We start from the raw sequence: 14,149 nt of genomic DNA, 5'->3' as shown, positions 1-14,149 counted from the left end.
ATTTTAGGAAGCAATTCCCCTTAGGTCCAAGAAATACTTTTTCTGACCCACTGCATCTAAATGCTTTTTTAATCTCAAGTTCTTATTTCCTTATTTCTTTGTACTCGATTTTATCCATTCCAATCTTAAACATAGTCCAGTGCTTTTTTTAAAATGCCAAATGTTAAAATTAAGAAATGTGTAAGCTTCTTTGCTTATTGAAGTGTCAAAAGCTCTTAATACAAATGATTGATTAGGCACTAAAATAGCAAGAAGTTTGTGATTTCAAAAACACCAGCTAGCCCCAAAGTTCATGAGTCTTACAGGATCATGAGAACAGAAAATAATCCATATGCACGGACATGACAGACTTCACACATCGGGTAACAAGAAATGTATTTTCATTCTGCAACACTATGAATATGTTCAAACACTTTATTTCAGCCCAAGGTTTGCCAAACAACCCAGCTTAGGTTTCAAAGGAAACAGTGGGATTATTAGTGCTCAACATGAGGACTAGACTCTTCAAAGCCGTGACAATGTGCATTTTCAGTTCCAATCTTTTCTGTGCTTGAGGAACTAACAATTTGAAGCATAATTACCTTAACAGACTAATAATAACGTTTTGAAGGGAGGTGTATTTTGCCATAGAGGAGATTCATTTTACACTAAATGCAGCATTCTTGGGTGCACATATGTGGTTCAATACCTTCATTAACACTTCTCCACCGCCACGGTAGGGAGGAGGGTACTATGCGTACTGATTTATTCGCAGCTACTTTTCATAATGCTTAAGGCTCAGAATTAATTGCTCTGACCTATTGAAAAATCTACTTACAATAACCAGCCTGCATTCATATTGGTTACTCTGATAAGATTAAAATGCAAAATGTATAAATGTAATGTCGGGCTCCTTGGAATTTGAATATGAACAGCTTAGCCCATTTTCCATTTTAAGATGCGCACTCTTGCCAGTTCCTTGCTTGGATTATAGTAGAGCCAACAGTTTTCAGGATAAGAGGCAGCAGGACAATAGCTGTATAACCGGGCAAGTTAATAGCATGGGACCGTACAAGAGTAAGAACCCTTGTCCATAAGCAAGGAAAGGTAGCAAGGAGAGAAAAACAGTCGGTGTGGACCAGATGAAACCAAGGAAGGTGGGTAGGGGGTTTAAACTCACACTGGAGAAAAGATAGGCGAATAAAGGGCGTTGAATGATTATGAGGGTAATGAGGTTAGAAAGAAAGGAGAGTTGGGGGAAGGATAAAAACCAAGGACCGTGTAGAGGAAGAAAACCAAGGGAAGTAGTTCAGGAAGTAGATCAAAGCAGTTGGTGAGCAGAGATCAAGAGAGATTGTTAAGGAGGGACTGTCAACACAGGAGGGGAGGAAGGAGTTCAAATTAAGAGGAATCAGATTCACAATGTTTTTAACAGAGTTCGAAAAAGACATCAGGAAGGGAGCAAGGTATAATAAATAGGAGGCAAAAAAAGGTAGCAATGAGGGGGACGTGGAGGGAAATAAAGGCTGAGGGAGGAAGGGGTTAATGAGTGTATGAGTGCAGAAGAGCGAGAGAAATGTCTGTGGTGTGAAAAGAAGGTTAAGGGAAAGGAAGAGGGTTGGTGAAGAGCAAGCTCTAAAGAAACTGAAGAATGTTACTATCTTTCCCACTATGGTAGTGCTATTTAACTGTTCCAATATCTACAACACAAGGGCAGGCCCTCTTATCGAGCTGCCCTTAAATCTGCAGGTTGCCATCCCCTGTAGCCACTATTATTGTTTCAATAGCAAGGCTGGCATTTTTGTGGTGAAATAACAAGAGTCATCAGTTAAGAGCCAAACACACAGCATTTTCAAACATTTGAAGATAAAAACACATTTTAAACTCGATAATGAAGGCGAATTTTCAAGACTTGTTATTTCTGGACAAGTTGTGTGCTCATAAAAGTATATATATTTTTTTATTCACTTATTAAGTTCAGCTCCACCAGGATTTCTGAAAACTGGACTGGGAAACTACCAAGTGATAAAGAAATACAAAATGTTTCAGCGTAGCTAGTTCCAAGAATTTATGATCGTTTCACTTCACAGAAGATACTAAATAAGCCCCCAGGATACTTGCAAGTGCTGCAGAGCCAAACCCCTTGAGTGGGGGTGCGGGATGTACATTGGCTTAACCTTGTACCAAATAATAACGTCTGAGAGAGCGGCAACCATTAGGGAGGGAGTAGCAGGCTTTGGAGTTAGGGGGCAAGGCAGGGAAGAAGAGTAATGCCTTACTGCTACAGTAAACAGCCTTCTGATTGTCACAATTTCAGACGAGCCAACAGATGGTAGGTGGACTGTCCAAAGATGGTTAAAATAACAGGCCCAATACCCAGTTGACGAGGTCGACCATATTTCTAATGCAAGGTCAAGTGACCAGGTTAAGAAATAGTCGAAGCATTGTAGCAGTCCCTATGGCCCGCCACTTTCCATAAAGATGTTCTGTCACTGAAAGGCAGGGTATTTTCTTTCTCATCTTCGCCATCTGAAAGAGAAAGGTAAACCTGTAAAACATACCATCGCTGGTTTGTATACAAGCACAGTTACGACAGTCCTACAACCTGCACTTTGTGAAACACTATTCTGTGGTATGATCGACCATACTGTTCACACTTAGAAACTGCACAAACAACATGGATCGAAAAAGAAGTATGCAGGTAATAATCTTAAGTGAAGGGATGGAGAGCGGATATTACGCTAGGTGAAAGAAGGCAAATGCATGGAATAGCAGCGGTGCAGGGATATAGTGGTATGAAAACTTAAAACCATGTCTGAAGGAGGATACTTTGTTGAAAGAAGTGATGGAAAAAGTGCGTAGGTAATTTTTTTGTAAGCAGTAGCAGAATGGACAGACTGCTCTAGAATGGGTGCCTTTATCAATACTTTATGTTTACATTTCCATGATGAATTAATCCCTTTGTGGCCAGGGTGGAAAAACATGTACATCTGCTGTCTAGATCTTGCTGCTTGCAACAGCAGGAGGAACAGGAAGTTAAGTAAAGAAAAGGGATTGCGTAACTGTCTTTTAAAGAACATTATTTTCCACTTGCAACAAACTAAATTTTATCCTGGGCCAGAGAGTGCAGAGGGCATTACCACTGCCAAGGATGACCAGGTCAGTAGGGGAAATGAAATCAGAAAAGTTTTTCGCGTTGTTTCAAGAATGTTGTAACACAGGCCATGTTCCGATTTGCGTAAGGATTGAGACCTGTAGGTGCTAAAATAATATAAACACAGTGCAGCTAGATAGGAAGAATGAAAAACGTAGCGTATCCTCTATAAAGGAAAAAAGGGAAGAAAACAAAAACACGTCCAGGCCCAACACTAGATGGCAGGAGTATGCACAGCATGTGTACCTATAGAGCTACAGCTACACATACATATATATAAGCAGTCGAAACGAGTCATGTAAGGCACTGGCCTTGAATAGACTGAGCCGTAACTTTGGAATAAAGCACTTTTGATATTGCAACATTTTACGTCTGGTGGTCCATACCTGGAAAGTCTCATCGGAAGAGCGGTAGGCCAGGAGAGAGAGTATTCACTGAAAAAACCATAGGTTTCAGGCACGTTATAGTTAGGAATTAGCATTTTAAAAAACCTTAGAAATTCACTGAAAAAACCATAGGTTTCAGGGGCGCTATATTTAGCTGGACTTTTCACTCGTACAAAACCATTGAAATTCCCCCGTTATAGTTAGGTAGCAAGCGCTAATAAATGCAAGCCTTTTTCCCTGTTCTATCCCTCTGCAATCCTTCTCAATCCAAGTAAGTAATTAACATATCCACCACTCAAATTACTTTCAAATTTCACTATACTAATTCACCACAAATCCTTTGTGGACTTAGGAGTAGCGTGCTACTCACCATGAAAGTGCTTCGATGCCTCATCATGGGTAGTAAGCACTATATAAATGCAATTACAATATAATACAATATTGCTGCAAGATGAACTGTGATGGAGCTATGAGATAATCTAGAGGGCGCTAAGCTGAGCAGGCATGGTAATACCGGTGCTGATGTCAAAGAAAAAGGATGACAATTATTTGAAGAGCACCAATTGCAAGATCTTAAATATTTTGCATTATACAATTTGTGGATTTGGATCGAGGTTTTGCCTATATGTCTCTGAATGGTTGAGAAATATTCCGCTGGAGTCTTATTCAGGAGCCAGACCGCTTGATCGAGTGGATCCGGAATCAGGTGTATTACCTGGCCATTGCTCATGGAGAGCAATCCTGGGACTGTTCTGAGGAGAATGTGCTGCTGTATGTTCCGTATACCAAAACTGTCTTGGTCACGCAGGGGCTATACGTATATTTCAACATGGTTCTCTTTCAGTTTGCTTTTAGTCCGTTGAATAAGAGGCAAAAAGGTGTACACGAATAGAACGGTCAATGAGATGTGGAACACATTCTCCCATGGTTCCCTGTGTGGAAATCTGCTTGCATAATATTGCCATTTCTGATTTATTGGGGTAGTGAACAGGTCCATTTCCCATTTGTGGCATTCTCTTAGTGATCTTCCGCCCACTGGTTTTTCTTGCCTTGTATGTGCTCTGCTCTCATGGAGACTTTGTGTTGCAAACACTAATCACAAATGTCCTGCTTCTTTGGCCAGAAGATGCGATACCGTTCCTCCTTGCTTGTTTAGCTAAAACATTGTAGTTGTGTGGTCTGTTCGAACCAATACCTCTGATCCTTTTATTCTTGGAAACAAAGCACACAGCCCTAAAACCACAGCTCTCAGTGTTAGGAAGGAATATGCTACTTACCAGTATGCATCTGTACTTGGCATGTAGAGCTGCAGATCTATACACTGTGCATAGATCGCCATCTGGTGTTGGGCCCGGATGTTTGCAGTTTGTTTTTCCTCTTGGAAAGTCTTTGGGAGTCACGAGGTTGGTGACTCCTCCTCTGGTTAGCATTGCGCATGGGCTTCGGCTCCATCCTCAGATTGTTTTTCGCCAGCAGGGAAAGATGGAGCGTAGTAGTAACAGTAAAGAAACCCATGTGTATTGTATCTAAATAAGATAAGACTGGAACGGATACAGGTAGCCGGGGAGGCGGGTGGGCGTGTACAGATCTGCAGCTCTACATGCCAAGAACAGATGCATACTGGTAAGTAGCATATTCCGTTCGAGGCATATGAGCTGCAGATTATACACTGTGCATAGATTATATAGCAGTACCCAACCCTAGCGGCGACCACCGGCATCCGTTGCAGTCGATTGAAACAGTGTTTTTAGTACAGCTTGGCCCACACTAGCTTGTTGCTTGGTTTGCACATCTACACAGTAATGTTTTGTGAAGGTGTGCGGTGTTGACCATGTCGCTGCCTTGCAGATGTCATCTAGTGGTATGTTCCCTAGGAAAGCCATAGAAGCCCCTATCTTCCTTGTAGAGTGGGCTTTAGGGGGAACCGATAGCGTTCGTTTTGCTTTGTGGTAGCAAATCTGTATGCATTTTACAATCCACCTAGCTATCCCTGATTTGGAAATAGGGTTGCCTTTGTGTGGTGGGGAGAAGGAAACAAATAGCTGTTTGGTTTTTCTGAAAGGTTGTGTTCTCTGGATGTAGTAAAGTAAAGCCCTTTTAACATCCAGTGTGTGTAAGGCTCTTTCCGCAACTGTTTGGGGATGCGAGAAAAAGACTGGTAATTCTACCGACTAGTTTAGATGGAATGGAGAAATGACTTTGGGTAGAAATTTGGGATTGGTGCCGAGTACAACCTTGTTGTGATGCATCTGAAGAAAAGGTTCCTGTATAGTGAGTGCCTGTATTTCACTAACTCTTCTGAGGGAAGTGATGGCCACTAGAAGGAATATGCTACTTACCAGTATGCATCTGTTCTTGGCATGTAGAGCTGCAGAGTTGTACACTTAGCATAGATCGCCATCTGGTGTTGGGCCCGGATGTTTGCAGTTTGTTTTTCTTCTTGGACAGTCTTTGGAAGTCACGAGTTTGGTGACTCCTCCTTCGGTCCGTACTGCGCATGGGCTTCGGCTCCATCCTCAGATTGTTTTTCGCCAACAGGGAAATGATGGAGCGTAGTAATAACAGTGAGAAACCCATGTGTTGTATCTAAATAAGATGTACTGGAACGGATACAGGTAGCCGGGGAGGCGGGTGGGCGTGTACAACTCTGCAGCTCTACATGCCAAGAACAGATGCATACTGGTAAGTAGCATATTCCGTTCGAGGCATATGAGCTGCAGATTGTACACTTAGCATAGATTATATAGCAGTACCCAACCTTAGCGGCGACCACCGGTATCCGTTGCAGCTGTTTGAAAAAGTGTCTTTAGTACAGCCTGGCCCACCCTAGCTTGCTGCTTGGAATGCACATCTACACAGTAGTGTTTTGTGAAGGTGTGCGGTGTAGACCGTGTGGCTGCCTTGCAGATGTCATCTAAGGGTATATTCCCTAGAAAAGCCATAGAAGCCCCTAACTTTCTTGTAGAGTGGGCTTTAGGAGGAACAGATAATGTTCTCTTTGCCTTCGGATAGCAAATTTGTATGCATTTTACAATCCACCTAGCTATCCCTGATTTCGAAATGGGGTTGCCTTTATGTGGTGGAGAGAAGGAAACGAACAATTGTTTAGTCTTCCTGAAGGGTTGCGTTCTTTGTATGTAGTATAGCAACGCCCTTTTCACATCAAGTGTGTGTAAGGCCCTTTCCGCAACAGATTGGGGTTGCGAAAAGAAGACAGGTAATTCCACTGATTGATTGAGGTGGAAGGGGGAACTGACTTTGGGCAGAAACTTCGGATTTGTGCGAAGTATGACCTTGCTGTGATGCATTTGTATGTAGGGTTCCTGTATGGTGAACGCTTGTATTTCACCAACCCTTCTAAGGGAAGTGATAGCTACAAGGAAAGCTGTTTTCCAGGTGAGAAACTGTAGCTCACATTTGTGCATTGGTTCGAAGGGCGGACCCATTAGTCGTGTAAGAACTAAATTTAGATTCCATACAGGGGAAGGTGGCGCCCTGGGAGGAATTACTCGTTTAAGGCCTTCCATGAAGGCTTTAATAGCGGGCACTCTGAAGAGTGATAAATGCTGTCTGTTTTGTAGATAAGCAGCGATCGCTGCTAGGTGTAGGCGTATGGATGAATATGCCAGGTTACACCTGTGAAGATGGAGCAGATAGCATATGATGTGCTGTATGGATGCATCTAGAGGGTTGATTGTATTATTACGGCAGTAAATTACAAATCTTTTCCACTTTGCGGCATAGCATGCTCTAGTGGTAGGACGTCTGGCTTCCATGATGATGTTCATGCAATCAGGGGGAAGGTTAAGGTATCCGAATTCTAAGATTTCAGGAGCCAGATCGCCAGGTTGAGCTGAGCTGGGTCCGGGTGCCTGATTTCTCCATGGTTCTGGGTTAGGAGGCATGGGGATAGGTGCAGTTTTTGATGTGGTACCACTGATAGTTGTAGTAGCGTGGTGTACCACGGCTGCCTGGCCCACGTGGGAGCTACCAGAATGAGTGTGAGGGAGTGCTGTTGTAGCTTCCTGACCACTAATGGAATTAGTGGGAGAGGTGGAAAGGCGTATGCAAATCTGCCTGACCAGTTCATCCATATCGCATTGCCCTTGGACAATGGGTGTGGGTATCTGGCGGCGAAGCTTGGGCATTTTTTGTTTTCGTGGGTGGCGAAGAGGTCTATCTGAGGATGCCCCCACTGTTGGAAGAATGGGTGAAGAACTTGTGGATACAGTTCCCATTCGTGTAGTTGTTGTGTTTGTCTGCTGAGCAGATCTGCCATGGTGTTTTGTACGCCTGGAACGTGCTGTGCCAGGAGAAAGATGTTTTGGGGAATTGCCCATCTCCATATGCTCTGGGCTAAGCGGGAGAGCTGGGGAGAGTGTGTCCCCCCCTGTTTTTGTATATAATACATCGCAGTCATGTTGTCTGTGCGAATGAGGACTGCTTTGCCCGAAATCTGTTTTTGGAAAGATTTTAGGGCTAGAAAGATCGCCAAGAGCTCCAGATGGTTGATGTGGAGCGATTTTTGCTGTGGCGTCCATAGACCTTGCATGGTGAGGTGTAGGAGGTGCGCTCCCCAGCCGGAGAGCGATGCGTCCGCTGTTAGAATCACCTGAGGAACCGGGTCCAGGAACGGCCGCCCTTTGGAAAGGTTTGTGGTGTTCCACCACTGCAGAGAGTGATGTGTGCGGCCGTCCACCAACACCAGATCCGTCAGCTGACCCTGGGCCTGGTTCCACTGTTGTGCTAGGCACTCTTGAAGTGGACGCATGTGGAGTCTTGCATGGGGCACTATGAAGATGCAAGACGCCATCATTCCTATGAGCTTCATAAACACTCTTGCTGGAAGAGAGTGTTGAGGAAGGAATGTTTTGCGTAAGGCTTGAATGCTTGTGATTCTGGCTGAGTTTGGATAGGTAATACCCTTGGAGGTGTCTATAGTGGCCCCGAGATATTGCTTTGTGTGAGATGGTATGAGGTGGGACTTTTGGTAGTTCACCGTGAAGCCTAGCTGGTGGAGCAGTTGGATGGTGCTGTTCGTATGTTGCACACATTGGTCGTAGGATGCGGCTTTTATCAGCCAGTCGTCTAGATAAGGGAAGACGTGAATATGTTGACGTCTGAGGTGTGCTGCTACTACTGCTAGGCATTTGGTAAATACCCGTGGTGCGGTGGTGACCCCGAAGGGGAGAACCGTGAATTGGTAATGTTGCCCGTCCACCACGAACCTGAGGTATTTCCTGTGAGAGGGGTGTATTGGAATGTGAAAGTATGCGTCTTTCAGATCCAAGGTTGTGAGAAAGTCTCCCTGGCAGAGGAGTGGGAGGACTTTCTGTAGGGTGACCATGTGAAAATGGTCTGAATGTATGTAGGCATTTAGAGGCCGGAGGTCGAGAATGGGTCTGATGGTCCCGTCTTTCTTTGGTATTAAGAAATATAGGGAGTAGACCCCTAGATTTTGTTGATTGACGGGGACCTGCTCTATAGCGTGTTTTTGGAGGAGTGAGAGTACCTCTTGTTTGAGCAGTGTGGAATGTTCTTGAGACATTGGACGGTGCCTTGGTGGGATATTGGGTGGGGTAGATGTTAGTTCGAGACAGTACCCTGACCGAATGATTTGGGTCACCCATTTGTCCGATGTTATGGACTCCCATGTGTGGATAAAGTCTTGTAGTCTGCCCCCGACCGGACTGGGATGGTCTGGGGGGAGCGGAGGGGAGTCATTGTGCGGGTGGGGTGGCAGAACGGGTGTTGTTGGTTTTGCCCCTGCCCTTATTGTTGTTGCCTCTGTAACCGCCCCTTTGATTGCCCTTTGAAAAGGTATTTTGAGGAGGGGACTTGTAGGAGGTAGAGGCGTTATCGGTGGAGGAGCCTCTGCCTGTGCCACGAAAGGACGAGCGTCGAAAGGAACGTTTAGAGGCTTGTGTTTGGAGTGCCCCCATAGACTTTGCTGTGTCTGTGTCCTTTTTCATCTTTTCCAACGCTTCGTCTACCTTTGGCCCAAAGAGAGTTTGCTGGTCAAAGGGGTGATTGAGTATGGACGCCTGGACTTCAGGCTTGAACCCTGAGATCCTGAGCCAGGCATGGCGACGAAGCAGGACACTTGTATTTATGGCTCTAGAAGCAGTGTCGGCTGCATCGAGGGCACACTTAATGGAGGTGTTTGTAATTAGTTTACCCTCCTGTATCAGGTCATGAGCCTTGCGCTTGTGTTTTTCTGGAAGGTGCTGCATAAGAGCCTCTAGTTCGTCATAGTGTGCTCTGTCATATCGCGCAAGCAGTGCTTGTGTGTTTGCAATGCGCCACATGTTTGCAGCTTGGGAGGCGGTGCGTTTACCAGACGCGTCCAGAAGTTTAGATTCCTTGTCTGGCGGTGGGGCTTCTCCTGAGGATTGGGAGTTAGCCCGCTTTCTAGCTGTGGAGACAACTAGGGAATCTAGGGGAGCAGGGCCCTTAATGTATGCAGGGTCTGTGGGTGCCGCTTTGTACTTCTTTTCTATTCTAGGGTTCAGTACTCTGGCCCTGACAGGGTCTTTGAACACCTCTGTAGCGTGCTTGGTGACACCCTTAAGCATGGGTAAAATAGAAGTGGATTTGTCTTGTATGTCAAATGTATCCAGTAGGAAGTCTTCTTCCACTGGTTCACTGTGCATGTCCACCCCATGGTAGTGTGCTGCTCTCTGCACTAAATGATGAAACCCTAAGGAGTCCTCTGGAGGAGACGGCCTGGATGGGTATAGGTCGTCCTGAGGTATATCTGGTATATCAGGGTTATTGTAATCCTCCCATGGGTCTGGGGTCCCTGGTGGAGTGGGATCCATTGGGGCGTCCGCCGGGTAATTGTCCGGGTCCCCGACATCCGGATCTGGGGATGGGGCCGGATCGTAGTGAGGTGGAGGTGGCGGAGACCTGGGAGGGGGTGGAGGTGGTGGAGGAGGTAGGGGAGGCGGTAGTGGGGAGGGCACTCTGAGGGGAGAAGTAGCAGAGTCCTTCCTTTTGGGTGGAGGAGGAGGAGCCGGAGTATCAAGGCGTCTTTTCTTGGTAATTAAAGTCAAAAGCCCAGTCTTTGGATCTTTGGAGAGAGTCTTTTGTAGAGGGTCTGGTGTAAACAGAGCCAATGGTGCCGGATCGTCTGTCGGCACCGGTGATTTCGGAACCGAGGGTTTCGATGGTTTGTGTGCGCCATGCTTTTTTGAGGTCTCCGGGTGTTTCGGCGTCGAATGAGGTTTCGGCGCCGGGGCGTCGGTGCCGACAGATTTGTGTTTGTGTTTGGTCGGCACCGAGTGTCCAGGCTTCGGCACCGGTGGCTTCGGAGTCGAGCTGGATATTGCTTTCTTCGGTGCCGGATGCTGTTTTTCGGCACCGGGCGTCGGCTGGCTCGATCCCGAGCTGCCGTGAGACTTTGGAGGCTTCGACACCGGGCCCGTAGGTGGGGTGATAGAAGCTTTGGTTTTGGTTTTGCCCAGGCCGGCAGGCGAGGGAGTAACCGGAGTCTCTTTGGTTTTCGGCGCGGGGGTGGGAGGGGGTATAGTACTCACGGCCCGCTGCGCCGGTGTAACGTCCTCCACGTCGGAGTCGTCGGCCTCGGAAGCGCTGACGATGTCTTCCTCCTGCTCGGTGTGTGTTTGCCCCGAAGCTTCGGCGCCGTCTCCGAAGATGTCCGGTGGAGCTGCAGAGGATGAGTGCGCCATGGTGCGTCGAGCTCTTCGATCTCGGATGGTCTTCTTCGATCGAAAAGACTTGCAGGCGGGGCAGTCTCTAGCCTCGTGTTCTGGAGAGAGGCAAAGGTTACACACCTGATGGAGGTCGGTGTGGGGAAATTTAGACCCACATTTTGGGCACTTTTTGAACGGAGTCCTTTCCATCGGCCGGGACCGGAGTCGAGGAGGGCCCGAAGGCCGGTGCCGATGTACGGGATGGAGAAAGTGCCGCTTCGAGAGATGAAGATGATGATGAAGAAACTCGAAGAAACGAGGATTTTCCGTCGAGGCTGGAACCGTAGAAGTTCGAAGCCGGAGCACGAAGTATCACATCCGAGCCCGATGGCGGAAAAAAACAATCTGAGGATGGAGCCGAAGCCCATGCGCAGTACGGACCGAAGGAGGAGTCACCAAACTCGTGACTTCCAAAGACTGTCCAAGAAGAAAAACAAACTGCAAACATCCGGGCCCAACACCAGATGGCGATCTATGGTAAGTGTACAATCTGCAGCTCATATGCCTCGAACAAGCTGTTTTCCATGTGAGAAATTGCAGCTCGCACTTATGTAATGGTTCGAAAGGGGGTCCCATTAACCGTGTGAGGACTATATTCAAGTTCCAAACAGGTGAGGGTGGCACTCTGGGTGGAATTACTCTTTTGAGGCCTTCCATAAAGGCTTTGATGGCAGGCATTTTGAAAAGTGAGAGGTGCTGCCTATTTTGTAAATAGGCAGCAATTGCAGCGAGGTGTAACCGAATGGAAGTATATGCTAGGTTACACCTTTGTAAATGGGAGTAAATAACATATAATGTGCTGTATGGATACATTTAAAGGATTGATTGCGTTGTTGTGGCAGTAAACAACAAATCTTTTCCACTTTGCTACATAGCACGCCCTAGTAGTAGGGCGTCTAGCTTCCCTGATAATGTTCATGCAATCAGGGGGAAGGTTAAGGTATCTAAATTCTAGGACCTCAGGAGCCAGATCGCAAGGTTGAGTTGAGCTGGGTCCGGGTGCCTGCTCTCTCCATGGTTCTGGGTTAGGAGGCATGGCGAGAGGCGTAGCTTTTGGTGTGGTTCTACTGAGAGTTCCAGCAGTGTGGTGTACCATGGTTGTCTGGCCCATGTTGGAGCTACTAGGCTCAGAGTTAGGGAATGCTGCTGTAGCTTTCGCACCACTAATGGAATTAGTGGGAGAGGTGGAAAGGCGTATGCAAATTTGTTTGACCAGTTCATCCATATCATATTGCCTTCGGACAATGGGTGTGGATATCTGGCGGCGAAGCTTGGGCATTTTTTGTTTTCGTGGGTGGCGAATAGGTCTATGTGTGGATGCCACCACTTCTGAAAGAACGGGTGAAGAACCTGTGGGTGAAGTTCCCACTCGTGGATCTGCTGTGTCGGTCTGCTCAGCAGATCTGCCACGGTGTTTTGTACTCCTGGGACGTGTTGGGCTAGGAGAAAAATCTTTTGTGGAATTGCCCATCTCCATATGCTCTGTGCTAACAGAGAGCTGTGGAGAGTGTGTGCCCCCCTGTTTTTGAATGTAGTACATGGCAGTCATGTGGTCTGTGCGAATGAGGACTGCCTTGCCTGAAATCTGCACCTGGAAGGATTTTAGGGCGAGGAAGATCGCCAGTAACTCCAGATGGTTGATGTGGAGTAACTTCTGTTGCGGCGTCCATGTGCCCTGTGCTGTGAGATGTAACAGATGAGCTCCCCAGCCGGAGAGCGATGCATCTGCCGTTAGGATTATTTGTGGGACCGGGTCCAGGAACGGTCGACCTCTGGAAAGGTTTGTGGTGATCCACCACTGCAGAGAGCGATGGGTGCGACCGTCTACCAACACCAGATCTGTCAGTTGTCCCTGGGCCTGCTTCCACTGGCGCGCCAAGCACTCTTGGAGTGGACGCATTTGGAGTCTTGCATGGGGCACTATAAAGATGCAAGAGGCCATCATCCCTATGAGCTGCATAAACACTCTTGCTGGGAGAGAGTGTTGACATAGGAATTTTTGACGCAGCGCCTGTATTTTTGCAATCCTGGCAGGATTGGGATAGGCTATGGCTTTTGAGGTGTCTATGGTGGCACCGAGATATTGTTTTGTGTGTGATGGTACCAGGTGGGATTTTTGATGGTTCACCGTGAAACCTAGCTGGTGAAGTAGTTGGACCGTAGCGGTGGTATGTTGCACACATTGTTGGTAGGACGTGGCTTTTATCAGCCAATCGTCCAGATAGGGGAAGATGTGAATGTGCTGTCTTCTGATGTGTGCAGCCACTACTGCCAGGCACTTGGTGAAAACCCTTGGTGCTGTTGTTACCCCAAACGGGAGCACCTTGAACTGGTAGTGTTGTCCGTCTACCACAAACCTGAGGTACTTTCTGAGAGACTGGTGTACTGGGATGTGAAAGTACGCGTCTTTCAAGTCCAGAGTGGTGAGAAAATCGTTTTGGGAGAGAAGTGGAAGAACCTGTTGGAGGGTTACCATGTGAAAATGGTCTGAATGAATGTAGGTGTTTAGAGGTCTGAGATCTAAGATAGGTCGTAGGGTCTCGTCCGTCTTTGGAATAAGGAATTACAGGGAGTAGACCCCTAAATTTTGTTGATTTATGGGGACCTGCTCTATTGCTCCTTTTTGCAGGAGGGAGATCACCTCTTGTGTTAGTAGCGCAGTATGTTCTTGCGACATAGGGCGGTGCCTGGGTGGAATGTTGGGGTGTGTAGATGATAATTCTAGGCAATACCCTGACTGAATAATTTGTGTCACCCATCTGTCTGAGGTGATTGTCTCCCAGACGTGAAGGAAATGTTGTAGTCTGCCTCCGACCGGAGTGGAATGGTCTGGAGGGAGCGGGGGAAAGTCATTGGGCAGGAGGTGTGGCAGAGCGGGCGGTATTTGTTTTGCCTGTGCCCTTATTATTATTGCC

The 14,149-nt window shown here is 46.9% G+C and overlaps 1 protein-coding gene across 1 annotated transcript in view; it reads right to left on the bottom strand.

The window, feature by feature from the left end:
• Positions 1-400: 400 nt before the first annotated feature.
• Positions 401-14,149, bottom strand: part of NLE1 (notchless homolog 1) — a 203,986-nt gene continuing 190,237 nt past the window's right edge. Inside the window, exon 13 of the mRNA XM_085647121.1 lies at positions 401-2,508. Coding sequence (XP_085503247.1) covers positions 2,496-2,508 — 13 coding nt within the window. The 3' untranslated portion in view covers positions 401-2,495. The remainder of the gene's footprint in view (positions 2,509-14,149) is intronic.

This window comes from Triturus cristatus, chromosome 3_2 (genome assembly GCF_964204655.1).
Source record: "Triturus cristatus chromosome 3_2, aTriCri1.1, whole genome shotgun sequence".
Taxonomy (NCBI): Eukaryota; Metazoa; Chordata; class Amphibia; order Caudata; family Salamandridae; genus Triturus; species Triturus cristatus.
Note: the sequence above shows the minus strand (reverse complement) of the source record. Positions and strands in the feature narration are given on the sequence as shown.